This window comes from Hylobates moloch, unplaced genomic scaffold, assembly GCF_009828535.3.
Source record: "Hylobates moloch isolate HMO894 unplaced genomic scaffold, HMol_V3 SCAFFOLD_18, whole genome shotgun sequence".
Taxonomy (NCBI): Eukaryota; Metazoa; Chordata; class Mammalia; order Primates; family Hylobatidae; genus Hylobates; species Hylobates moloch.
Window position 1 is genome coordinate 33,437,113 of NW_026652293.1, and position 27,832 is coordinate 33,464,944.

Sequence of the window (27,832 nt, forward strand, 5' to 3'; positions counted from 1 at the left end):
ACAGTCTCGCAAGGATGGAGCCTGGATCAAATTTTGGGTTATCAGATTTCAATCACGTTTCTTAGCTTTTCCTTTTTTTTCAGCTCCAGTTTCTGTCTTGCTCCAAAAAAGGGGAAGGAGCGGCTGCGGCGCTCGGTTTCCCGCCTCCTAGGGAAGGGAAAGGAGACCAGCAGCGCCGAGGCTGGGGCCCCTTTCCGAGTGGGGCCTAGTGGTGGGCGGGGCCTGGCAGTGGGCGGCCCCTGTCCGGAAGGAGCCAGTCCGGGGCGGAGCCGACGGCCTTACAGGGGCCGGAAGTGGCCTGCGGGCGGAGAAGTTCCCCCGGAGTCCTGACGCAGTGTCTTGGGCCCTAACGGCGGCGGCGGCGGCCTTGTCTTTAGACTCCAGAACTCCCCACTTGCTGCGTTCTCGCTGCCGCAGGCTCCCGGGACGATGGTGCCCCGCCTGCTGCTGCGCGCCTGGCCCCGGGGCCCCGCGGTTGGTCCGGGAGCCCCCAGTCGGCCCCTGAGCGCCGGCTCCGGGCCCGGCCAGTACCTGCAGCGCAGCATCGTGCCCACCATGCACTACCAGGACAGCCTGCCCAGGTGAGCCCGGCCTCCGGGTCCCCGCCGCCCGCTGCCATCCCAGGATCGGCCCCAACCTGACTGCAGTCACTCATGACTCTTCTAGTGAACCCGTTTCCGCCCCCAAGCCCCTACCATGGAGGCTGCCACATCCCCTAATCTGGAAGTCTTGCGACTTTTCAGAATCCTCTAGCACAGGAACCTCAGAACCCTCAAATTGTCTTCCAGAACCCCTCGATGCTATCTCAGATTCTCCATCTTGAACGCTTCTCAGATTCCCTCTCCTTTAAACTAACTTCCAGCCAGCTATCCTGAGTCCTCTTCTCCCTGAAAAATGCCAGACCTGCATATTTCCAGCGCCGCTGTAACCCCTCGACTATGGTGTCTCCTGAAGTACTTTAATGACTGTCTCACATTCCTACCCGGAATATGGGTAGGCTGATTCCTAATACATCATGGTTACCATTCCTTAACTTCTCCCAGCACCGCCTTCACCCCTGTCACTCAGGACCCTCAGCCCCACCTCCCATTTCTCCAGTACTCTGTTCTTTCACCCCCCATGAACCCCCACAAGCACAGCCCTCAAGTGTTCACCCTTGTCCTCAACTGACCCTCCCCCATGTTTTTAAATCTTTAATCTCCTAAGTCCAGTGTTCACCCAGAAGCCTTTCACTCTCTCCAAGCCCTCCTCAACAGGTTCCTCCCCTTAAAATATCCTTCCTCACCCACAGTACCCCTTGTAAGTGCAGCTCACCCTCACAGAATTCTAGACACCACCCTCAGTACCCCGTCCACACTCCATCATACTCAGATCAAGAGCCCACCCAAATTTCTCTTCTCACCATGGGCTACCCTGCCTTCGAAACACTTCACTCAGAATCGACTTCCCCTCTGAAAATAGCCCTAGTAAATCCTCTTCCCCTTCCCTCCCCCAGTACTTTCTTAAATCCGGCTTCCAGTTCTCCCAGCCTTCGAACTCCGCTTTCGTCTGAGTTGCCAGGTCTCCTTCTTCAATATTAGAAATTTTCTTCACCCTCTAAACCAAACCTAAACTAACTTCTAACTTACTGAGTGAGTAACTCAGTTCCTGGAGCCAAGTTCAAAATTTGTCTCAAAGACCCTTCTCACCTTATTTCTCACCAAACTGCCCTCAGGGATTCCCCACACTCCAAGAGCTAGAGGCCAGGCTTCTTCCCCATGTGTGGAACAAACATTGTGTCACAGGCCTCACCCGAGCTGCTGCGTTGTTGTTTTTCTCTGCATCTGGGACCACTTAACCCAACGTCGTCACTACATACCCTCACTCTCTCAGGAGGGTCGAGTGATTCTTGTGAAATTACATTTTGTGCAAACATCTAAGACATGAAAATGAGATTATCTACACGTGGCAGGAGGGAGGAAGAAAAAGGGGCTTTGTGCCTGTGGAATAAGCCTGGTACATGCTTCCATCCTGTCAGCCTGTGTGTATGAGCTGAGCCAGTATATGGGTGAAAGGTGAGGACTGACAGAACCTGTCTTCACTTGCCAAGTTCAAAGTCAGATGGTCACTGACTTTCAGGCAGGCCTGGGCCTCACCCAGGTTTAAGATCAGAGAGATTTTCTGCACTTTAGAATTGGAAAGCTGGAAAGAATATTCAAGATCATTTATTCCAACCCCATCCATAGCACAGTCTGTAGGAATCTGGAGGTACCAATTCAAACTCCAGTTCAAATAGTACCACTAGTCACCTATGCATAACCTTAAGCAACCAACCTCCCCCAGACCTCCATTACCTTATTTGTAAATTGGGAGTTAGATGAGAGATGAGATTCCTTCTCTCGCTTAGATTCTAGACTGGTAAAATGTATCATCTTTCACACTCACTCATTGATGTCACACTTGGTGAAAAGCCCTGACTTTGAGGTCTGGTAGAATGTAGTTGCAGATTCTGGATCTGCAAGTCTTTAGCTATAATTTTGGGCAATTCTGTTCACTTCACTGAGCCACAGTTTTGTTTTTTTTGAGACAGAGTCTCGCTCCGTTGCCCAGGCTGGAGTGCAGTGGCCCTATCTTGGCTCACTGCAACTTCTGTCTCCCGGGTTCAAAGGATCCTCCCGCCTCAGCCTCCCAAGTAGCTGGGATTACAAGCATGCGCCACCACGCCCGGCTAATTTTTGTATTTTTAGTAGAGATGGAGTTTCACCATGTTGGCCAGGCTGGTCTCAATCTCCTGACCTCAAGTGATCTGCCCTTGGCCTCCCAGGTAGCTGGGACCACAGGCATGCACCATCATGCCTGGCTGATTTTTTGTATCTTTTGTAGAGACAGGGTTTCGCCACGTTGCCCAGGCTGGTCTTGAACTCCTGGACTCGAGCAATCTGCCTGCCTTGGCCTCCCAAAGTGCTGGGATTACAGGTATGAACCACCGTGCCCAGCTTCACTCCAGAAATTTTTAAGTAGGACTTTTTTTTTTTCTTTTGAGACGGAGTCTCGTTCTGTCGCCCAGGCTGGAGTGGCAGTGGCACAATCTCGGCTCACTGCAAGCTCCGCCTCCCAGGTTCATGCCATTCTCCTGCCTCAGCCTCTCCGAGTAGCTGGGACTACAGGCGCCTGCCACCACGCCCGGCTAATTTTTTGTATTTTTAGTAGAGACAGGGTTTCATCGTGGTCTCGATCTCCTGACCTCGTGATCCGCCCGCCTCGGCCTCCCAAAGTGCTGGGATTACAAGCTTGAGCCACCGCGCCCGGCCTTAAGTAGGACTTTTTAAAATCAAATTGCCATTGTCTCTAATGTAGAATTTTGTTTAAAAGGAAGAAGGTAAACTTTCATGAATATCCCTACTGTAATAAAACTAAACCTTAAACATATGTAGGCAACTGGAATTATGACGTAGCTGAGATAGTATTTGGAATTTTTTTTTTTTTTCCAAATGTCAAAGGTCCTGTTTATTCCGGCAAACCGGAAAGAAAAAGTGTAAATAAAAAAAGAAACAGATCCATGCACTCAACTCCTGGGGGTGGGGGTGGGGGTGGGAGTGAGGGATGAGGAATGGGTGGGAAGCAAGGAGGGAGGGGTGGAAGGACAGAGAGTGAGAGAGAGAGAGGAAGAGACAGGGAAAGAACTGGAGAACCAGAGCCATAAAAAGAAAAAGACATCCATAAAAAGGCAGAAAGAAAGAAGTGGTGTATTAAAAGCAGAGATCAATAAAGGAGAAGAGGGGAAATTGAAAAAATAGAAATACACAGGCAGAGAACAAAAGCCCAGCAAAAAGGCGGGGAGAAAGGGCGTGACAGAGACAGAGAGATCACCCTTGAGGGACACAGGCAGAATGAAAAGGGCCCCCGGCCCCCGGAGGCCCCCCAGGCAGCAGCCTGAGCCACAGCATTGGCTCAGGGGTCCCCAGAGGTGCTGATGACGTGAAACAGGGTGACATTGTAGAGCACCTGGTGGCCGTTGTTCCAGGTATAGAGGGCGCGCTCCCCGGGGGTTGTAATCCAGCATTGAGATGTGGGAATACTGATTGTGGAAGGGCACGTCCGTGTACTCGTAACTGGACGTATTGGTGAAATTTTCTGAGTAAGTCAGTGAATGTAAGGGGATCTATGGTGTTAAAGTGTTGTAAATGGGTACTTAGTGCAGTCTAAGTCCATAATGGCAGTAAATAATTGATTTATTTTTGTCATATTATGGATAAACATGCATTAAAAATAAACTGATGAACCACAGTATATCTTATATTAGGCTTTTAAACTGCTTCATGTATCATGTTTCAGTTTTCCTAAATGACTGATACATTTCAGTATGTTGCATATCAGTGTTAATTTTGAGTTGGTAGAGGCAACCTAGCAAACTCTGATTGTTTTGCTATTAGGGGATATTTCCTTCAATAAAACCAATGAAAGAGAAAATACACCTCATTTTACTGTCCATGTGTTCTCATTTCACAATAAGCCAGTAACTTCATCACCATAGCCATCTTTGGGAATCACTAGTAGACAGAATGATAAGTAGGCAAATTGCTGTTCCTGTTATTTAAGCACAGGAACTATTTGGTTCTTCCTAATGGCGTTCCTGGTGTCTGGGCATGGCTTACTGGTCGATTGCTACCTTTCAGTGACTGTAGCCCCCATATATGGCTGGCCCTTGGACAGATCTGTGTTTCACTCTTATATAATTATCTGTTGTAAAACGCAGAAGAAAATTTAAAAAATAGAACCTTTTCATTTTATCCTAGGGGGGAAAAATGCAGTTGTTCAAACTAAGGGTAGAATTAAATCAGGGCAATACAGTGTTAGCACAGGTGTTACCATTGTGACCAGAAAACAGGAATGCTTGGGGCAGCTTCTGCTTCCCCATTTTGAATCTATTAATATTATTTAAAATAATTATATTCGTATTTTACTTAAAGATTTAGTTGCTATTTTCCTTAAAAGTAGAGTTACCATTGATATACTTGGCATTAGTAAACCCACTGATTCTGATTTGTCAGTCGCTTCCGATTATTGGTTTTGGGGGAGGAAATTAATGATCTAGTAATCAGTTCATTAGCTTGTAAAGCTAATTAACCTCTTCCACATACCGTCAGCCTTACACTGACCCTGCTTTCTCCCCAGGCTGCCTATTCCCAAACTTGAAGACACCATTAGGAGATACCTCAGTGCACAGAAGCCTCTCTTGGATGATGGCCAGTTCAGGTAAACACTGAGAACCTTGGGTGAGCATAGTTGGGGTGGTTCAAGACAGGCTGGCAAGTAGTGGTGGACCAAGCTTCAGGGAATGTCTGTGACTTGGCTGGGTCTCCAGGAACTCAGAACCGAGTTGTACATTTGCAAGTTCAGGAAATAGATTTTCATTCATGAAGGACTGACCAAGCCCTGAGAGGTCCTCTAAACAGGCTCAACAGGAGATAGTTTATAAGCCAGAATGCCAAATGTGTACTTTCCCTTAGCAGGTGTACCTGGGAGGCTCACTGGTCCTGGTCATTTATAGAGAGCATGTACCCTTGGAAGGGAGGTCCACTGAGGAGACCATATGGCAGACCAGAAGTCTGTGTTGTGAGCATGTTTATTGAGTTGGATAGCATGCCTCCAAAATTTATGCCCTTTTCCATGAAATTTAGTATATGATCTTATTTGGAATTAGGGTTGTGGCAGATGTAATTAGTTAAGATGAGGTCCTACTGGAGTAGTGTGGGTCTTTAATTAAATATGACTGGTGTCCTTGTAAGAAGACACAGAGACAGCCATGTGAGGACACAGGCAGAGATTGGAGTGATGTGTCAACAAGCCAAGGCATGCCAGGGATTGCTGGCAACACCAGAATCTAAGAGAAAGCCATGCAACAGATTCTTCCCCAGTCTTCAGAGAAGATATAGTCCTACTGACACCTGGATTTTGTCCTTAAAGCTTCCAGAACTGTGAGAGAATAAATTTCTGTTGTTTTAAGCCACCCAGTTTGTGATGTTTTGTTATAGCAGTCCTAGGAAGCAAATACAGCATGGAATTGGAAAATAATATCAAATATTGTCAAAAAGTGGATTGCATTAAGTTCTTACAGCCTAGTGTAGTACTCTTTTTCCATAATGGAAATTTTTCTGTACAGGTAACTGGCATTGTTGTTGGAATCACAGAACTCTTCACTGGACAGTGATGGAGAAACAGATGAATTATCCATAATCTAGGCCTCTGTTTTCAAATATTTGTTATTAGTCATTTAAAGTTTCTCTTGATATGGTAATAGCTACCAGTTATTATTATGTTTTAGGATATTCTAAATCCTTAGCTTTATAAATATTTTTAATCTTGTAAAGTGGTATTATTATCCATTTTACACATCAAGAAACTGAGACTCAGATCAAGTAACTTATCCAAGATCACACAGTTTGAAAAGCAACAGAGCTAGGATTCAGACTTAACTTCTGTTGACTCCAGAGCTTGTGTCCTTTTCTCCATGCCAAACTGCCTCCTAGGGTATGGATTATTTTGTGAGATGTTGTTTGATTTTCCTAATCGTTCATTTTAAGAAGGTAGTCTAGATTATCAATTTTAGATTGATTCCTGTTCTGGTTAGAGGTACTTTCTGATCTCATTCCAGGTTTTAGGGCTATGCTGTTGGGGACCCAAAACTCTATTATGAGTTCCTCGCCATGAACCTAAAAATCATGTATTCCCTACCATGGTTTGATTTTGTCTTTTCTTGAATGTTTTAGGAAAACAGAACAATTTTGCAAGAGTTTTGAAAATGGGATTGGAAAAGAACTGCACAAGCAGCTGGTTGCTCAGGACAAACAGAATAAACATACAAGCTACATTTCGGGTAGGTAGGCTGGGCTGTGCGTTTGATTTCTCCCAGAGCCCTCCATAATGAAAAGTAAGGCATATTCTCTCCTGTTTTGGTCTCAGAGATATTTTTGGTGAGACCAGCAAATGAAGTAACGTCTCATCCTCCCTTCCTGAGGTAAATGTTAAGGCTGAGTGTGTTCCTTCTCTACTGAGGTGTTGACTGGAGCCCATGCTCAAGAACGATGGCCAGCCTTCTCTGTAGATGGGATTGAGGCAGAACCTAATCAATGGTCCTGTCTGAAAAGGATGCAGGATTAAGTCCTATGTCCTGTATCATTCTGGGTCCTTCACTGTCAGACAGAACTGTCCTCTCCAGCCTCTTCTCTCACCACCCACCTTGACATACTTCCTGCTAAACTCCTCATTGCTCCCTGAACCATTAGTCTTTCATTCTTCTGTGCCTTTATCCATGCTGTTCCCACTACCGTTTTTTTGCCTGGCAAATTCTTCTTTTAAGATCCAAGGAGGATGGTTTCCTGTGAAACTTTCTCAGTCCTTTTTCCTCTCCATTCAGAGTTGGTTGCTTCCACCTCTGTTCCTACAGCACTTCTTTTAATTTAGTTTATATATTTACCAAGGTTATACATGCATATAGTTTAAAGAATCAGATAGTTCTATAAGGCTTGTTAGGAAAAAGAGCAACTTCCTTATCATCTCCTTATTTCCCACTTCTCACTTTCAGCTCCTAAATCTTTAGTTATATACCCCCGTGTCTCTAAATTAGATACTTACATTACTGCATCTTGATTTTTTCGCTTTAGTCATTAGCTATTGACATCTCACTGTAGAAGATTAGAATTCAGCAGTATTTTACATCCCACCACATATGTGGGATGCGTATACACGTACTTCCTATCCCCTCATTTTCACAGCATAGGGGTTTGTAATTTTGGATAACTCAGTATCTAGTTTTATGCTATTATGATCATAGAAACACTAGGGTCAGCTGACTCATGTAGCATATTGGGATTGTTTTTCCTTTCCAGTACAAACTTTTTGTTTTCTCTGAAGTTAATAATTCTTCCATCCTTTCTCTTGTTTAGTTTTCTATGTGCTTACGAATTTACCCCCAGACTCTTCCCAAGCTGTCTGAATCTCCTCTCAATACATGAAAGCAGATTGGACATTCTATCCATTTTGGTCTTCTTGACGAAACTTCTTCCAGAACTTGCGACATGCTGTAGTCTGGATTTGTGAAGCTCTTGGCCTACTGTGAAGCTGCTCTTCTGTGCTCTTTCACCATCAGCTGGGGCCCCTGTCATCTCTTTCTCATGTTGGGACTCATGTTTCTTGTCTTTCATATTTTCTTATTTCTTGGCTTTTTTCTTTTTTAAATCAGAGCACATATTCCCTTTACTATCTGGAAACAGAACATGGGAAGCAAAAATTTTAAAATGGCCCTTATACTTCATTGATAATTTGTTTGGCCGGGTTTGAAATCATTTTCCCACAGAATTTTGGAGCCTTTGCTCCATTGTCTTTTAGCGTCCAGTGTTGCTGTTGGTAAATCTAATGTTGTTCTGAGACTTAATCTTTTGACCACTTCTTTTCTCTGCCTTTGGAAGCTTTTTAGAATTTTCTGTTTGTCCCCAGTGTTTTGAAATTTCAGCTAATGTGTTTTAGTGTGTGTTGGGCCACTCTGTGAGTCCTTTGAATCTGGAATCTCATCCTTCAGGTCTGGGATATTTTCTTGTTTTATTTCTTTGGATTTCTTCCTCTCCATTTTTTTTCTCTGTGGAACTCTATTATTATTCAGGTGTAGAATTTCTGGGTCTCATCCTCTAATTTTCTTTTCTCTCACATTTTTCATCTCTTACTCTTTTTGTTCCATTTTCTTGGGAGACTTACTTAATTTGAATCTCTCAACCTGTCTGTTTTTAAAACTCCTGCTTTTCTATTTTTTACTTCCACAAGCTCTTTTTTCTTCTTATGGTGTTCTTTTTAAAAATAATTTATCTCTGATAATTTTTTTTTAAGATCTCTCTTCATAGTCTGTTGCCTCCAAGTTGCTTTTCTCCTGTTTGCTTTGCCCTTTTCTTTCTTCAGATACTTCATAATCCTGTGTTGTCTTAGATATGAGTGAGATATTAAAAAGCTCATGGAAGCTGTGTGGATGAGGGTGAGGCTTGTCAGTTACAGGCTTTGCTCTAATGTGATTGATACGGTTTGGCTCTATGTCTCCACCCAAATCTCATCTTGAATTGTAATCCCCACGTGTTGAAGGAGAGACCTGGAGGGAGGTGATTGGATCATGGGGGCAGTTTTCCCCATGCTGTTCTCATGATAGTGAGTGGTTTCTCACGAGCTCTGATAGTTAAAAAGTGTTCAGCAGTTCCCCCACTTGTTCGCTTTCTCTCCTGCTGCCACATAAGATGTGCCTTGCTTCCCCTTTACCTTGCGCTGTGATTGTAAGTTTCCTAAGGCCTCCCCAGCCACAAGGAACTGTGAGTCAATTAGACCTCTTTTCTTTATAAATTACCCAGTCTCAGGTAGTTCTTTATAGCAGTGTGAAAACAGACTAATATAGAAAATTGGTACCAGCAGGAGGGCATTGCTACAAAGATACCTGAAAATGTGGAAACAACTTTGGAACTGGTTAATAGGCAGAGGTTGGAACAGTTTGGAGGGGTCAGAAGAAGACAGGAAGATGTCAGACAGAACTTCTTAGAGAGTTGAATGGTTTTGACCAAAATGTAGATAGAGATATGGACAATGAAGTCCAGGCTGAGGTGGTCTCAGATGGAGATGAGGAACTTATTGGGAACTGGAGCAAAGGTCACTCTTTACTATGATTTAGCAGAGAGACTGGCAGCATTTTGTCCCTGTCCTAGAAATCTGCAGAACTTTGAACTTGAGAGAGATGATTTAGAGTGTCTGACAGAAGAAATTTCTAAGCAACAAAGCATCAAGATGGCTTTTTCTGAAAGCATATGGTCATATGCATTCACAGAGAGATGATCTGAAATTGGAACTTATGTTTAAAAGGGAAGCAGAGCATAAAAGTTTGGAAAATTTGCAGCCTGACCATGCAGTAGAAAAGAAAAACCCATTTTCTGGGGAGAAATTCAAGCCACAAGCTGCAGAAATTTGCATAAGTAATGAGAAGCCAAATGTTAATAGCCAAGACAATGGGGAAAATGTCTTGAGGGCATTTCAGAGATCTTTACAGTAGCCCCTCCCAGCATAGGCCCAGAGGCCTAAGAGGGAAAAATGGTTTCCTGGGCCCTGCTGCTCTGTGCAGCCTTGGGACATGGTGCCCTGTATCCCAGGCACTCCAGCTCCAGCCATGGCTAAAAGGGGCCAAGGCACAGCTCTGGCCATTGCTTCAGAGGGTGCAAGCCCCAAGCATTGGAGGCTTCCCCATGGTGTTGGGTATGCAGGTGTGCAGAAAACAAGAGTTGAGGTTTGAAAACCTCCTCCGGCTGGGCGTGGTGGCTCACGCCTGTAATCCCAGCACTTTGGGAGGCTGAGGCTGGTGGATCATGAGGTCAGGAGATCGAGAACATCCTGGCTAACATGGTGAAACCCTGTCTCTACTAAAAATACAAAAAAAATTAGCCGGGTGTGGTGGCGTGCACCTGTGTCCCAGCTGCTGGGGAGGCTGAGGCAGGAGAATGGCGTGAACCCAGGAGGCGTAGCTTGCAGTGAGCCGAGATAGCACCACTGCACTCCAGTCTGGGTGACAGAGCAAGACTTCATCTCAAAAAAAAAAAAAAAAAGAGAAAACCTCCTCCTAGATTTCAGAGGCTATATGGCAACACCTGGATGTCCAGGCAGAAGTCTGCTGCAGGGGTGAAGCCCTCACGGAGATCCTCTACTAGGGCAATGCAGATGGGAAATATTGGGGTTAGAGCCCCCACACAGAGTTCCCAATGGGGAGCCTAGTGGAACTGTGAGAAGAGGGCCACTGCCCTTCAGCCCCAGAATCGTAGATCCACCGACAGTTTGCACCATGTGCCTGGAAAAGCCACAGGCATTCAACGCCAGCCTGTAAAAGCAACCATGGGGCTGTACTCTGCAGAGCCACAGGGGCAGGGCTACCAAAGGCCTTGGGAGCCCACCCCTTACATCAGCATGCCCTCGATGTGAGACATGGAGCCAAAGGTTATTTTGGAGCTTTAAGATTTGATGGCTGCCCTGCTGGATTTCAGGCTTGCATGGAGCCTGTAGCCCCTGTGTTTTGGCCAATTTCTCCCTTTTGGAATGGGAGCATTTACCCAATGCCTGTAACACCATTGTATCTTGAAAATAACTAACTTGTTTTTGATTTTACAGACTCATAGGCAGAAGGAACTTGCCTTGACTCAGATGAGACTTTGGACTTGTAATTTTGAGTTAATGCTGGAATGAGTTAAGACTCTGGGGGACTATTGGGAAGACATGGTTATGTTTTGAAATGTTAGAAGTACATGAGATTTGGGAGAGGCCAGGGCGGAATGATATGGTTTGGCTCTGTGTCTCCAACCAAATCTGATCCTGAATTGTAATAATCCCCAAGTGTCAAGGGAGGGACCTAGTGGGAGGTGATTGGATCATGGGGTAGTTTCCCCCATGCTTTTCTTGTGATAGTGAGTTCTCATGAGATCTGATGGTTTAAAAGCGTTTGGCAGTTCCTACTCCTCGCTTGTTCTCTCTCCTGCTGCTGTGTAAGATGTGCCTTGCTTCCCCTTTGCCTTCCGCCATGATTGTAAGTTTCCTAAGGCCTTCCCAGCCATGTGGAACTAAGTCAGTTAAGCTTCTCTTCTTTATAAATTATCCAGTCTCAGGTAGTTCTTTATAGTGTGAAAACAGACTAATACAGTGATCCAGCTAAACTGCTTCCCTGGGTTGCCCCTAATGGTAGTGTAATTGGGTTAGATTCCCTAGGGAGGCTTTTCCAGTAAACTGCCAAAAGGTTGCTATTGTAGAAGGTAGGGTAAGTAAGGGAAGAAGGTTTGAGATCTCAACTGTGATTCAGGTCTCCCTGTTTTGTTTTATTTATTTTTTGAGACAGAGTCTCACTCTGTCACCCAGGCTGGAGTGCAGTGGTGCGATCTCGGCTCACTGCAACCTCAGCCTCCTGGGTTCAAGTGATTCTCCTGCCTCAGCCTTCTGAGTAGCTGGGACTACAGGCACGTGCCACCACGCCTGGCTAATTTTTTGTATTTTTAGCAGAGACGGTGTTTCACCACGTTAGCCAGGATGGTCTTGATCTCCTGACCTCATGATACACCCACCTCCCCCTCCCAAATTGCTGGGATTACCAGCATGAACCACTGCACCCAGCCCCCAGTTTTATTATCTCCAGAGATTAAAACTTAAGTCTTCTACCGGAGTGAGAAGGGAATCTCAGGTTGTGGTAGTGGTGATATAATTGAACAGTTCTTCAACCAGATGTATCTAGGTTGCCAATTACTGAGCCCTCTGGGGGTTCTGCTTTGCAAATCCTATGATTTCTTGGCTTTCTCTCCTGCCAATTTAGGGTTGGCTTTCTCGAGTCTGCTTTAGTCATTACCAGTTGCATAAGTGCTTTCCAGCTTCCAGTATTTGTTTTCTCATCTCCCATTCTCTTGGCCTGACTGGTTTATGTCTCTTTGAAATTCTTTTGCTAAAGGGGGGGTCAGAGGCATGAATTTATGTCTTCTTTCATCAAATATATCTTATCCACCAGTACTTTTCTCTCACCATTTTAGTGCATTGCATTATGTTTTAATTATTTGCCTCCTTCACCAGAGTTTTTCAGAATCAGAGACCATGTCCTATTCCTCTCTAAATCCCCTGGACCAAGGCCTGGCACAGCACTGATTCTCAAGGGATGGAATGAGTGGATGGACCAACAAATGAGTAATAGACAAATCTGCATCTATTAATCCTTTTCCCAGTGCTATACATATGAACATTATTTGCCCGAATGAAAGATATTCCTTATTTATAGAGTTTATTCATGCTTACTAATCCCAGCAGGAACTTTCTCTGACATATTTTCTGATAAAATATTGCCTCTGGAATTTTTACAGGTTAAACATCTATAGGAACTCAGAGGGCTAGTCTGAGTGATACACGCACTGATAGTTATAATAGCTTTTTGAGTACTTTCTAAACAGGGAGTGCACAAATGTACACTGTACACAGAAGGACAAGGAAGATGTTCCCCCCTTATCGGGGGGCAATCAAGTATCTGAAAGGAGATGAAGCAAGAGAAACCTAAAGAGATGGGGTGGGAATTAACTATTCTGTTCCAGCATGAATGCAAGTGGAGTGTTACCATATTTTATTCCTTTAAACCAAGAAAGGAAACAGAAGAGGAAGAAAAAGCAAGTAATAAACATTAGGAAAATGCAAACCAAATCTGCAATGCTATACTACTTTACACCTACCAGAATATCTCTACACAACAAGTCATATAACAAGTGCTGCTGAGGATGTGGAAAAATTGGAACGCTCATAGACAGCTTGTGGGAATGGGGCAGCCACTTTGGAAAACATCCTGGCAGTTCCTCAGAGGTTAAACAGAGACTTACCATGTGATAGCAATTCCATTCCTAGCTATGTCCATACAAAAACATGTATAAGAATGTTCATAACAACATAATTCTTAATAGCTAGGTGCAGTGGCTCACACCTGTAATCCTAGCACTTTAAGAGGCTGAGGTGAGAGGATTACTTGAGGCCAGGAGCTTGAAACCAGCCTGAGCAACATAGTAAGACCCCATCTCTACAAAAAATAAAAAAAATTAGGCTGGTGGTGTGCATCTGTAGTCCTAGCTACTTGGGAGGCTGAGGTGGGAGGATCGCTTGAGCCCAGGGTTCAAGGCTGCAGTGAGCCATGATCACACCACTGCAATCCAGCCTGGACGACAGAAATCCTGTGTGTGTTTAAAAAAAAAAAAAAAAGGCAATATAATTCATAATAAAGAGCGGAAACAGTTCAAATGTCTATTACCTGATGAGTGGATAAACAAAATATAGTGTATCCATTAATGGAACATTATTCAGTGGTAAGAAGAAATGAAGAACTTATATGCTACAACATGGATGAACCTTAAAAACATTATTAGGAGGCTGAGGCAGGTGGATCACCTGAGGTCAGGAGTTTGAGACCAGCCTGCCCAACATGGTGAAACCGTGTCTCTACTAAAAATCCAAAAATTAGCTGGGCATGGCGGAGGGCGCCTGTAATCCCAGCTATTCGGGAGGCTGAGGCAGGAGAATCACTTCAATCCGGGAGGCAGAGGTTGCAGTGAGCCGAGATTGCGGCACTGTACTCCAGCCTGGGCAACAGGAGCGAGGCTCCGTCCCAAAAAAACAGAACAAAAACATTATTATAAGTGACAGATGCTAGATGCAAAACACCATACATTGTATGACCCCATTTATATGTCTTGAATTATTGCAGAGCAAAAACATTCAGGGAATTCTCTCTGGAGGTTGATGCCATCTCCTTTACCTATGCTTGAATTTTTTTTCTTCTTCAAATTTTATTTTTAGGGACAGCATTAACATTTTATGTTATTTTTTCTTTTTATTTTTTAGGACCCTGGTTTGATATGTACCTATCTGCTCGAGACTCCATTGTTCTGAACTTTAATCCATTTATGGCTTTCAATCCTGACCCAAAATCTGAGTATAACGACCAGCTCACCCGGGCAACCAACATGACTGTTTCTGCCATCCGGTTTCTGAAGACACTCCGGGCTGGCCTTCTGGAGCCAGAAGTGTTCCACTTGAACCCTGCAAAAAGCGACACTGACACCTTCAAGAGACTCATACGCTTTGTGCCTTCCTCTCTGTCCTGGTATGGGGCCTACCTGGTCAATGCATATCCCCTGGATATGTCCCAGTATTTTCGGCTTTTCAACTCAACTCGTTTACCCAAACCCAGTCGTGATGAACTCTTCACTGATGACAAGGCCAGACACCTCCTGGTCCTAAGGAAAGGAAATTTTTATATCTTTGATGTCCTGGATCAAGATGGGAACATTGTGAGCCCCTCGGAAATCCAGGCGCATCTGAAGTACATTCTCTCAGACAGCAGCCCCGCCCCCGAGTTTCCTCTGGCATACCTGACCAGTGAGAACCGAGACATCTGGGCAGAGCTCAGGCAGAAGCTGATAAGTAGTGGCAATGAGGACAGCCTGAGGAAAGTGGACTCGGCAGTGTTCTGCCTCTGCCTAGATGACTTCCCCATTAAGGACCTTGTCCACTTGTCCCACAATATGCTGCATGGGGATGGCACAAACCGCTGGTTTGATAAATCCTTTAACCTCATTATCGCCAAGGATGGCTCTGCTGCCGTCCACTTTGAGCATTCTTGGGGTGATGGTGTGGCAGTGCTCAGATTTTTTAATGAAGTATTTAAAGACAGCACTCAGACCCCTGCCGTCACTCCACAGAGCCAGCCAGCTACCACTGACTCTACTGTCACCGTGCAGAAACTCAACTTCAAGCTGACTGATGCCTTAAAGACTGGCATCACAGCTGCTAAGGAAAAATTTGATGCCACCATGAAAACCCTCACTATTGACTGCGTCCAGTTTCAGAGAGGAGGCAAAGAATTCCTGAAGAAGCAAAAGCTGAGCCCTGACGCAGTTGCCCAGCTGGCATTCCAGATGGCCTTCCTGCGGCAGTACGGGCAGACGGTGGCCACCTACGAGTCCTGTAGCACTGCCGCATTCAAGCACGGCCGCACTGAGACCATCCGCCCGGCCTCCATCTATACAAAGAGGTGCTCTGAGGCCTTTGTCAGGGAGCCCTCCAGGCACAGTGCTGGCGAGCTTCAGCGGATGATGGTTGAGTGCTCCAAGTACCATGGCCAGCTGACCAAAGAAGCAGCAATGGGTGAGGCAGGGGTGAGGAGCATGCCCTTGGGTCTTGTCCTCAGTGCTTGGGTCAGCAAGCCTAAATCATTCTACTCCAAATCTGATTTCTACCCTTTCACTAGGTTTAATCCATCACCAACTCCCCAAATTTTTCTTTTCTACCCTAGCAGTCTGAACAGCCACACTAGCCACTAGGGATCAGAATGTTCTTGCCTCCTAAGCAGGGGTGGGGAAATGCATGACTTTGTCCTCATTTAAGGTCACTTTCAGCTGTGACGCATTAATTCTTTCTTTTTTTTTCTTTTTTGGAGACAGAGTTTCCCTCCTTTGTCCAGGCTGGAGTGCAATGGCGTGATCTCGGCTCACTGCAACCTCCGCCCCCAGGTTCAAGTGATTCTCCTGCCTCTGCCTCCCGAGTAGCTGGGATAATAGGCACCCACCACCACGCCTGGCTAATTTTTGCATTTTTAGTAAAGAAGGGGTTTTGCCATTTTGGCCAGGCTGGTCTTGAATTCCTGACCTCAGGTGATCCGCCTGCCTCGGCCTCCCAAAGTGCTAGGAATACAGGTGTGAGCCACCGTGCCCGGCCTTTTCTTTTTTTCTTTTTTGGAGACACGGTCTCATTCTGTCACCCAGGCTGGAGTGCAGTGGTGCAATCATGGCTCACTGCAGCCTCAACTTCCTTGGCTCAAACAATCCTCCTTCCTCAGCCTCCCAAATAGCTGGGACTATAGGCATGCACCACCATGCCCAGCTGATATTTTACTTTTTTTTTTTTTTTTGAGATGGAATCTTGCTCTGTTGCCCAGGCTGGAGTGCAGTGGCACAATCTCAGCTCACTGCAACCTCTGCCTCCTGGGTTCAAGCGATTCTCCTGCCTCAGCCTCCTGAGTAGCTGGGACTACAGGCTCACGCCACCACGCCCAGCTAATTTTTATATTTTCAATAGAGACGGGGTTTCACTATGTTGGCCAGGTTGGTCTCAAACTCCTGACCTCATGATCTACCCGCCTCACCCTCTCAAAGTGCTGGGATTATAGGCGTAAGCCACCATGCCGGGCCTAATTTTTAAAATTTTTTGTAGAGATGAGGTCCCACTGTATTGCCCAAGGTGGTCTCAAACTCCTGGGCTCAAGCAATCCTCCTGTCTCGGCCTCCCAAAGCACTAGGGATTATAGGCGTGCACCACTGCACCCAGCCTCCTTTTTCTATTACTCATTGGTTATCACTCACTTTTGAAAATTTAGGATTTCTAAGCTTACGGCCCCACTAACTTCACCTCAGTTGTAATGTGTCTGCTCTCTGTAAATAGGTCATCTCAGAAGCTCTTCCCAATTGTCATCCATCATTACCTTTTTTTGATAAAATTCAAGACTGGAAAGGACGCGGAGGGTCATAGTTGTCCTTTCATGTGGCTATGAAGTGCTGGAAGTGAAAGGGACCTCCAAGACATTCTAGTCTTCTCTTCCTCCATTTTATAGGGAGAAAACCAAGCCACTGGCCCCCTGTTACACAGCAAGTTAGTAGTAAGACTGAGATTCGAACCCTGGTCAAACAGACTTTCTATTTTGTTCCACTGACTCAATCTTCTCTTTTACGCTTGAATCAGACTTTTAGTTTTATCGTAGTTTTTGAGTCCATAGCTCTCTTCCTGTACTGTCTTGACTCTTTGACTAAACTGATTTCGAATCTTTAAAATTATGCTTTCCTTTTAGGTTCATTTTTAGCTCAGCTGTTGACAGCTATTTTTAAATATAACCTGACATAACATATTTTCTAAATAATTTAAAATATTCTAGCTTGAGCTGCTCTGAAGGTTTAGTCAGTTGGTGGTGTGCATAGAGGTAGACAGAGCCTTCCCCCACTCTCAAGGATGCTGTGAGGGGTATTCCTACCATGTGGTGAGTGGGGAGGTTTTCCTGAGGTCCTTTTCCATCCTGAGACTCTGGTTTCCCATTTTGTTTCTCACAGGCCAGGGCTTTGACCGACACTTGTTTGCTCTGCGGCACCTGGCAGCAGCCAAAGGGATCATCTTGCCTGAGCTCTACCTGGACCCTGCATACGGGCAGATGAACCACAATGTCCTGTCCACGAGCACGCTGAGCAGCCCAGCAGTGAACCTTGGGGGCTTTGCCCCTGTGGTCTCTGATGGCTTCGGTGTTGGGTATGCTGTTCATGACAACTGGATAGGCTGCAATGTCTCTTCCTACCCAGGCCGCAATGCCCGGGAGTTTCTCCAATGTGTGGAGAAGGCCTTAGAAGACATGTTTGATGCCTTAGAAGGCAAATCCATCAAAAGTTAACTTCTGGGCAGGTGAAAAGCTACCATCACTTCCTCATCATGAAAACTGGGAGGCTGAGCATCGTGGCTCATGCCTGTAATGCCAGCCCTTCGGGAGGCTGAGGCGGGTGGATCACTTGAGGTCAGGAGTTTGAGACCAACCTGGCCAACATGGTGAAACCTCGTCTCTACTAAAAATACAAAAATTAGCTGGGTGTGGTGGCATGTGCCTGTAATCCCAGCTACTTGGGAGGTTGAAGCAGAATTGCTTGAACCCAGGAGGTGGAGGTTGCAGTGAGCTGAGATCGCACCACTGCACTCTGGCCTGGGCGACAGAGACTGTCTCAAAAAAAAAAAAAGAAAAAAAAATGGGGCCTGTGTAGCCAGTGGGTGCTGTTCTGTGAAACTAATCATAAGCTGCCTAGGCAGCCAGCTACAGGCTTGAGCTTTAAACTCATGGTTTTAAAGCTAAACATGTAATTTCCACGTGGGACTAGATCACAACTGAAGATCAGAGATTTCAGTTTTAAGGGCATTTAATCAGGAGGAAAGGTTTGGAAAACTAACTCAGGTGTATTTATTGTTTAAGCAGAAATAAAGTTTAATTTTTGCTTGAAGATGGTTCTTAATTTCTTTTAACCTAATTCCTAATCCTCACAAACATCTTTCCAACAGCAAGTTCACTAGTTCAGGTAACAGTACGTCACCATTGGCTTCTGGCTCATTGAGTGATGGTGGGATCGCGGTTTCATCTCTGTAAACTTGCCCTTGACTGGGGAGATACCATCTCCTTAAAAATACTCTTCATTTTCCTAAGGAGTGAACTGCTGCTGCACGACTTCTTATTTGTGGAGGGAGTAGCTGCCTCCTTACTTCACCTTCATGCACCAGTGCAGCATGAACAGGGGCTTTATTGATGGGGCTTGGGAAACTGTAATAAAGTCCGGCATGCAGATTGTGAAGGTTTCGTATAGCCACCAGGAGACAAGGATCAAAGGAACCAGCCTCTGTGGGCTCTGCTGCTTAGAGTACTTTGTCCTTTCTCAGTTCTTAAGGGCAACTGGGAAGGAAGAGGGATCAGCACTTCACAAACTGGTGGGTGACCTCATAGATTCCCACAGACTCCTGGGCCTTTTCATCATAGTCAGTCCAGTCCTGGGAAACAAAATGGCATCGTTAGCCTCACAACGCAGAATGCAGCCGTGTGGAGAGCAGAAAACTGGGACTTCAAAGGCCCAGTTCAGGCTCTGACTCAAATAATCATGAACATGTATGACCCTGAACAGAGCCAGATAGCTCAGGCCTGAATTCTAGCTCTTTCAGTTGTATGACTGTGGGCAAATCACTTAACTTCTCTGAGCCTCTTCTCCGAGTCCCGTCTTCTATTTAAAAAAAAAAAAAACAAAAAAAAAGGACAACAATGGAGTTCATATTGAATGTTGAAAGAATCAAATAAGGTAACATATTTAAAAGCATTCAGCAGCCGGACGTGGTGGCTCATGCCTGTAATCCCAGCACTTTGGGAGGCCAAGGCAGGTGGATCATTTGAGGTCAGGGGTCCGAGACCATCCTGGCCAACAAGGTGAAACCCCATCTCTACTAAAAATGCAAAAAATAGCCAGGATTGGTGGCAGGTGCCTGTAATCCCAGCTACTTGGGAGGCTGAGGTAGGAGGATCACTTGAGCCCAGGAGGCAGAGGTTGCAGTGAGCTGACATTGCACCACTGCACTCCAGCCTGGGCGACAGAGTGAGACTATCTCAAAAAATACATAAAATAAAAAGCACTCATCATAGTGAGTGCCTGGCATATATAAGAGCTCAGTAAATGCTAGCCGCTGTTATTAGGTGCTAAGCAAATGAAGTTTTTGTCCTTCCTTCCAGGTTTGAGCACAAGGCTTTTCTATCTGCAGGGTAGTAATACGTCCAGTAATATAGACTATTTCTTGTTCTTCATGGTAGTTAGGTGCAATAAAGCCACCACAAACACTGAATTAGGGAATACTGAATGAATACTCCCCAGGGAAATACAGGGTTAGGTTCCTATGAGCCTCTGGTCACATTTTCATCAACCAATCAATAATCTAGCTTTATGTGTTTCTGTTTAAAGATACCTTATTTAATATATATTGTTGATTCATGAATTCACAGCCAGCAGCACTATAGCTCATGCCTGAATAAAGCTTATCTAACACGTATTCTCTCTGTAAGGGGCATCATAGCTTTCTCATACGTAGGAACATTAGAAAGCACTTTAGCACTATACCTGTGGCCATTTCAACAGCAAAATCACTAACAAAAGGCACAAAAATACAAAGTTGGCTTTCCATTGATGAGCCTTGTCCACCAAAAAAATAATTCCCACCAGGTGCCCTACAGTACCTCCCAAAGCCCCCAAGTCTCATACCTTCTCCTGCAGATTAATGTCACTGAAGGCTGTCCCTGACTCCACACCTTCAGCAGCAAACCCAGCCTGCAGGGCACAAGAAGGTACCAGTTAGTCTTGGCAAAAGGAGGCATTGGGCTATAAGTGAGGGCCGGCCAGGCTGCTGGCTCTTCTCACACTTTTGGGATGGAGGACAGACATGCAGTATGAGCACCTGTCTTGGAATAACTGCTGAGCTTCCAGGACCCGGCAGCTGCCTCAGAACTAGAGTGGTGGTTTCTCTGAATTACAGCCCTGGACCAGAAGGCAGCAGGTGCAGCGTAATCCCTTCCACTAGCCCTGGTTTCCTGAAGGCCCCTGGGCATGTCATTTCCCAGGGTGGACCTTAGTTATTTATAAAATGGGAATAAAGTATTTGCTCTTCTGCCTACCTCACAGATTTGTTGTGAGGTCAAACATGCACAAATAAAGGGCGATGAGCACCAGCTCAAGTCAGATAGATCTGGGTTGAAACTATAGCTCCATTGCTTACTATGTGACCCTGAGCAAGTTGCAAAATCTCTTCAGTTCCTTCCTCATCTGAAGAACAGGATGAATAAATTCATAGGGTTACCATGAGGATTAAATGTGGTAACATGTAAAAATGACGGCATGGGTGCCCAAGCATACAGCAGTCACTTAATAAGGGACAATTATTACTACCGCTAGAAAGGAGAATGTCTAGTCCATGGTCTCTGTAGGTAGCACAGTTCTGGCTGTCACTTCATACATCCCCTCCCCAAAGACAAAGACTCCCCAGAAAGACACACACACCTGGGGCTGGAAATCAACTGGTTCAAGGCCCCGGCACTCAAACTCCACGATTGTCTTGAAGTTCTCATTGTCTTCAGCCTAGAAAGGAAGTGTGTTGAGGAGGTAGGCCCAAATGAGCTCTAAGGATGACCCCATGGCCCCTCTCCTTCCTGCCAAATGGGCACTTACTGCCCCTGGAGGCCTAGCATGAGACCCAGGAAGAACTCATCCCCTTCTTAGAGGAAGCCTGCCTTGGGCGCCTGCTCCCTATGAAGCTTTCTGTAGACAGTAGACATGGAGGTTGCAGAAGAGTGTGGATGCTGGGGTCAACCTGCCTGGATGTAAGGTAAGCTCTGCCTCTCTTCCCCTCTGGGCCCAAGATTCCTAAACTGTCAAATAGAGCCAAGGAAACCTCTACAATTTTATTGTCAGATTTCGAAATGCATATAAAGTGCCCAGCACAGTGCTCAATAAATAGTAAATAAAATTATCAACACCAAAAATATGAACAAGAATGTTAAGGTCCAAAGTCTCTAGATCATCCAAACAGACCCAGTACACTTAGCCATAGCCTTTTGCTCACCATCTGCCACGCAGTAAGGGCAGAGGGCTGACTTACAGCCTTTGAAATCGTTATGTATGTGGAGGGAGCACCCCTTGCGGGGTAGGTGGCCAGGAAATTCATGTCTACCTGACCTAGGGGCTTAGGGACCACAAATGCCATGCCCTACATTCAGTCTCATCCTGTCATTCACTGTAAAATAATTTCCTGCACACTGACCACATCTCTGGCACTGGTAAGGCACTTCTCTGTTAGGGCCCTAGTTCAATTCTTGTTTTTTGTATTTTCCACTAGATTATTATGTACTTGAAGGCAAGTCCTCATTTGATTTCTCTTTAACTTCAGGACAAAGCCAAGAATTTGGCACAACTCAAGATACTTTAAATAAATACCAAATAAGGAATAGGTGAATACAAATAACTGGCTTAAACAAACAGATCCACAGCACACACTCCCTCCCTCACCTTTGGGCTAACTTGTTAACACTGATGCTATAAAGGATGGGATGCACCAAAGGACTACCCCACCTATGGTTTCAGAGAAAGCTTGCTAGTCCCCTAAAATGAAGACAAGGCAAGTGTTCTCAGTGATGCAAACTGAACAGCTAGGTTGTGTCAGAGGTCCCCTGAGCTCCCACAGCCCAGCCCTCATAAGAAGGCACTGCAAGAGGCAATATACCAAGCACTCAGTGTACAGTGAATAAATGACTGAGCCAAAGAAGAACTAAGTTCATGAGTGAATGTCCTATGGCAGGTCACTCTGATGCAGGCATGACTCTAGAACCCAGACCTACTAACTCCAGTTAGGATTTAAGCCCACCATCCCTGCCACTACAGCAGCAAACTTACATTGTAAGGCTTGATGGTGCTGCTTAAAATCTCTGAAACAGAAAAGAGAACACAAAGTTGACTTGAGTCCATACCCTGGCCCCAGCCAGGTGCCCACATGTGGCCCTGAAAAAGATCGCGCTGTACAGGTGTCGGCATCTTAGGCCTGACTCCACCCTCAGGTAACATGAGTCTACTTTCAGCCTGGTGCCAGGAAGCTGTGGGCCACCCTGGCAGAACTCAGAACACACAGCCTGACCTACCGATGGAATTTTCTCTTGCACACAGCTTGCACTTCTGGACCATGGAAGCACTGCCACGGCCCCCCTTCAGTGCCACACTGTCCTGGCAAAAAGCAAACAGAACTTTCAGTCACGTATGAATTAGATGTACGGTCCTGAGGAGATCCAGCCCATCATTTATTGTCCACTTAAAGAGACCAAGACCCAGAAAGGGTAACTTACTAGGACAAGACTCCTGGGAAGGCTTCCTGAGGAAAATAAAAAAAGGGCTGCCCCTTGATTTTGAACTCTGCCTCATACCTCAAAGATGCCTACTGAATCCAGTGCTGATGACACTGACACCTACCCTCTCAAACCACAAAAAGCAGGGAGCAAAGAACTGGAGAGATGAAGGCCAGTTTCCCCAAATCCCTGACCAGAAGTGTATGCGTGTTTGTGAGTGTTTATGTTGGGGGTTGGGGGGGAACAGTTACCATCAGCCGGATGTACTGCCACTTGTCCGAAATCTCACCACAGTTGCCACATTTCATCTTTGGAGGAAAAAGAATGTTAACAAAGCAGCTGGCTCAGCTGGGCAGACACCAAGGAAAGGGTAAGAACAGTGGGAGGTGGACAGGCTCATGACCTACCTTCTTGTTGGCAATCTCACTTCATCCCTAAGACCAGCCCCAACAAGGACAAAACTAGACTTATTTCTGGGCAAAGGATAGGCAAGGCTGTTTCCTATGCTGGCGTGCCTACCCTCCTCTATGAAGTGCTCAGTGTGGCCGGGGATTCGAGGCACCTCTGGTGCAGAAATGGCTTCAACTGGGGTGTGTGTGTGGGGGGGGGGAATACGGAGAGATTTGTTAAAAGATACAAAATTACAGCTATATGGGAGGAGTAAGTTCTAGTGTTCTATAGCACTGTAGGATGACTATAGCTGACAATAATAGATAGTTTCAAATAGCTAGGATATTAAATGCTCTCAACACAAAGAAATGATACGTTTGAGATGAATATGCTAACTACCTTGATCTGATCACTATACATTTATCGGAACATCACTATATACCCCATAAATATGTACAATTCTTATGTGTCAATTAAGGGAAAAAAAAAAGAGAGAAATGGCCTCAGCAGGCCCCCGACCCACTCTGCTTGGTTAGCTTTATGTTCCCACAGGCCCTGTATGTCACTGGTATAAGCATTTATCACTCTATTGTTACACTATTTTTCTGTCTCCTTCACTCGATTCTGCTTCTTCAAGCCAAAGAACAGATTCTCCCAAGTAAGCCCTGGTATTCGGGCTTCAAAATTCTGGGAAATAAAAGTAGTCCGGAGGCAGCTTCCCGAAGAACAGGGCTTTAGAGAGGTAGAGAAGAATGCTGGGATTTTGACCGGGAGGAAAACAGAGCAGAAGCTCTGGGATCTGGAAGAGTGAAGAGGCTTGAACTGTTGGGGAAGGGGAGGCCTCTGTACACCATGCCACTCGGGTACCAGCTTTACCAGTGTGGGAGGGGAAAGGAAGGGTGGATTACGCACAAAATTAAACTATTTCACAATAAAGAAAACCAAATCAATAAACGAAGGGCGAACTATTCACCTTATTAAATAATCACAACGTCCCTTCAAGTAGCATTTCGTTTAGTGTCCGTTTACAGACCACGAAATATTTAACACAGGAAGAACTACAAAATGAAGCTTTCTAAGACTGCCAATTAGAGATAAACCAATACACTTTAATAAAAAGCAAACGTAAAATTCTAACTAGGAACACCCCGAACACTTAATGTGCCTGGTTAAATATTTTCTCATACTGCCGGAGGGCTCCGGTTCAGCACTGAGATCGGGACGGGCCGCCTCTCCCCGGGCCCCGCCCCGGCCGCACCTTCAGGTACCACCGGAAGTCCTCGCCCACGGGCCGGAGGTTGGTGATGTTCTCCAGCGTGGCTTTGAGTTGCAGCGCGATTTTCTGAGGGGGAGGGCCAGAGCGACTGCGTCAGCCGTGCCTGCGTAGCCCCACGCCTGCCCGACCCTCCCGCATTCGCAGCCGTGGGTGCGACAGGGAGACACGCCTTCTGCCTCCTACTCCTTCAGCGCGAACCCACTCGCTTCATCTCCTCCGGGCGCGAGCTGTTGCCTCCCAGACCCTCGCCACCTCCCCTCCGTGTCCCCACGGCGGGCGGCCTCCCCTCACCCCCATGGTGGCCCGCTCCGCTTGGTGCTGGCTGCGGCCGTTGCCGTTACTTTCCGGCGCGTCGTAAACGGCTGGTGCCGTCTGCGCACCCTCAGTAGGGCGGGGCCGGGGCCGCGGGGCAGGGACCTCTGAGCGCGGCTGCTCCCCTGGCCCACGGGGCATTTCGCATCTGGGGATCTGGGGCCAGTGGAGGTCAGCCAGGTCGCGAGCAACCTGTGCTCAGGCCAGCGGAAGCCTGACTCCAGGATTCGGTGGTGCGACAGACACTTACTGAACGCCAATTTTGTGCCTGCTTTAAGCGAAAAAGACAGTTCCTGCCCCTCAGTTCTTTCCAGGCTCTTCACTACTCTGCCTGCCCTGGAACTTCTCAGATCATGTCAGCTCCCTCTGCCCAGGGGAAAAGCTACAAAAGGAAGAGTTCCAAGACTGCCAAATAAAGATAAACCAAGACACTTTAAAAAATAGAGTGTATTGGTTTATCAGATTTGGGGATGGTGCCTTTCTTTAAACTGCCCTTTCCTGTTTCACCCAAGAGACCTGGTTTCTAGGCCCCTCTCCAGAGGTTGCCCCGTGTCCACATCCTTCTCATTGTGGTCCTTGAGACTGGACATTCCCCTCCAGCCGGCTCTTTTTTTGGGAGCCCACCTGGTTTATCCTTCTCTCATACGTTTATTGAACTTTATTTTATCTGGCCTCCTGTCCAGGCTACATCTGAGACCATGCAGGAGCTGTGGAGATTAACGGTAAAAGGAACAGCACATTCAAGACTCTTCTGGGAAGTGGGGCAAGATGGCCAAATAGAACCTTCCAGTGATCCTCCTCCTCCTCTTCCCTGGCAGGAACACCAAACTGAACAACTATCCACACAAGAAAGCACCTTCATGAGAACCAAAACTCAGGTAGCAATCACAGTAGCTGGTTTTAACATCACATCAAGATATAAGGCAATGGCCGGGTGCGGTGGCTCACACCTGTAATCCCAGTGCTTTGGGAGGTTGAGGCGGGCAGATCACCTGAGGTCAGGAGTTTGAGACCTAGCTGGCCAACATAGTGAAACCCTGTCTCTACTAAAAATACAAAAATTAGCCGAGTATGGCAGTGCACACCTGTAGTCCCAGCTACTCCGGAGGCTAAGGCAGGAGAATTGTTTGAACCCAGGATGTGGAGGTTGTAGTGAGCTGAGATCATGCCATGGCACTCCAGCCTGGGTGACAGAGTGAGACTCTATCTCATAAAAGAAGAAGAAGAAGAAAAAAAAAAGGAACAAGGCAATGAAGAGGGTAGGAAAGACAGTCTTGAATTGCTACCACCACCCCTCCCTCATCCTCTGGCAGCAGCTGGCTGCCTGGCACAGAGAGAGAATCTGTGTGCTTATGTGACTTTGCATTGGAACTGAGTGCTGCCCTGTCACAGTGGAAAGCAACTCAGGGCAGAATTCAGCTAGTGCCCACAGAGGAAGCACTTAGAGAAACCCTAGCCAGAGAGGAATCATCCATCCCAGTGGTCAGGTTCTGGCGAGCCCAACCACCACTGGCTAAAGTGCCTCAGGGTCCTAAATAAATTTGAAAGGCGGTCTAGGCCACAAAGACTGCAATTCCTGGGCAAGTCCTGGTGCTGTCCTGAGCTCAGAGCCCGTGGACTTGGGGTGCACACAGCCTAGTGAGATACCAGCTGGGGAGCCAAAGGAGTGTTTATGTCACCAGTCCCCTAACCCCAGGCAGCACAGCTCACAGCTCCAGGAGAGACTCTTTTCCCTTAGAGGAAAGGAGAGGGGAAAGTAAAGAGGACCTTGTCTTACAGCTTGGATACTATCCCAGCCACAGTAGAATAAAACACTACGCAGAGTCCTGAAGCCCCCTTGCCAGGCTCTATCTCCCAGATATTTCTAGAGCTATCATGGGCCAGAAGGGAACCCACTGCTTTGAAGGAAAGGACCCAGTCCTGGCAGGATTCATCATGTGCTGACTAAAGAGCTGTTGGGCCTTGAATAAACACCTGCTGCCTTCAGGTGTGACCCAGTGCCTTCCCAGCAATGGTTGCCACAGGGAGAGACTCCTTCTGCTTAAGGAAAAGAGAAGAAAGAGTTAAAAAGGAGTTGGTCTTGCAACTTGGGTACCAGCTCAGCCACAGTAAAATAAAGCTCCAAGTAGGTTTCTAAAGCCCGGACTCCATGCCCTAGCTCCTGGACAGCATTTCTAAACCCACCCTGGGCCAGAAGGGAACCTGCCACCCCAAAGGGTAAGACACAAGCCTGGCTGGATTCACCACCTGCTGACTAAAGAGCCTTTGGGCTTTGAATAAACATCAGCAATAACCAGGCAATAGTCACCATGGGCCTTGGGCAAGACCCACTACTGCACTGGCTTCAGGTTTGACACAGCACAGTTCCAGCAGTGGTGGCCACAGGGATGCTTGTGTCACTCCTCTCCCAACTCCAGGCAGCTCAGCATGGAGAGAGAGACTCCATTTATTTGGGAGAAAGTAAGGGAAGATAAAAAGAGACTCTGCCTGGTAATCCAGGGAATTCTCTTTGGATCTTACCCAAGACCATCAAGGCAGTACCTCTGAGTCTACAAGAGTCACAGCATCACTGGGTTTGGGGTGCCCCCTAATGCAGTTACAGCTGCAGTGACCAAATATTTACACCACAACACTCATTTCCCTTTGAGTACTTGGAAAAGCCTTCTGAAGAAGGATGGGTACAAATAAGCCCAAACTGTGAAAATTACAATAAATACCTAATTATTCAATGCTCTGCATTGACCAACAGTCCCAAACATCAATACCATCCAAGAAAACATGACCTAATCAAATGAACTAAATAAGACACCAGTGACCAATCCCAGAGTGACAGAGATATGTGACCTTTCAGACAGATAATTCAC

The 27,832-nt window shown here is 46.2% G+C and overlaps 2 protein-coding genes across 4 annotated transcripts; one reads left to right on the top strand and one right to left on the bottom strand.

The window, feature by feature from the left end:
- The first annotated feature begins 306 nt into the window (after positions 1-306).
- Positions 307-18,578, top strand: CPT2 (carnitine palmitoyltransferase 2). The gene is made up of 5 exons (XM_032137435.2): positions 307-581; positions 5,155-5,235; positions 6,750-6,856; positions 14,395-15,699; positions 17,652-18,578. Exons 1-5 carry the CDS (start codon positions 430-432, stop codon positions 17,981-17,983), a joined length of 1,977 nt encoding a protein of 658 aa, XP_031993326.1. The 5' UTR covers positions 307-429; the 3' UTR covers positions 17,984-18,578.
- Positions 18,515-25,012, bottom strand: CZIB (CXXC motif containing zinc binding protein). 3 transcript variants are annotated; one of them, XM_032137436.2, is made up of 8 exons: positions 24,948-25,012; positions 24,639-24,722; positions 23,242-23,298; positions 22,790-22,871; positions 22,548-22,579; positions 21,159-21,236; positions 20,367-20,432; positions 18,515-19,116 (listed from the first exon to the last, which is right to left on the bottom strand). In XM_032137436.2, exons 1-8 carry the CDS (start codon positions 24,951-24,953, stop codon positions 19,039-19,041), a joined length of 483 nt encoding a protein of 160 aa, XP_031993327.1. In that variant the 5' UTR covers positions 24,954-25,012; the 3' UTR covers positions 18,515-19,038. The 3 variants fall into 3 exon arrangements, with proteins under 3 accessions (XP_031993327.1, XP_058286607.1, XP_031993328.1); XM_058430624.1 differs by lacking the exons at positions 24,639-24,722; positions 24,948-25,012 and adding exons at positions 23,398-23,575; positions 24,354-24,632; XM_032137437.2 differs by lacking the exons at positions 24,639-24,722; positions 24,948-25,012 and adding an exon at positions 24,354-24,632.
- Positions 25,013-27,832: the final 2,820 nt, after the last annotated feature.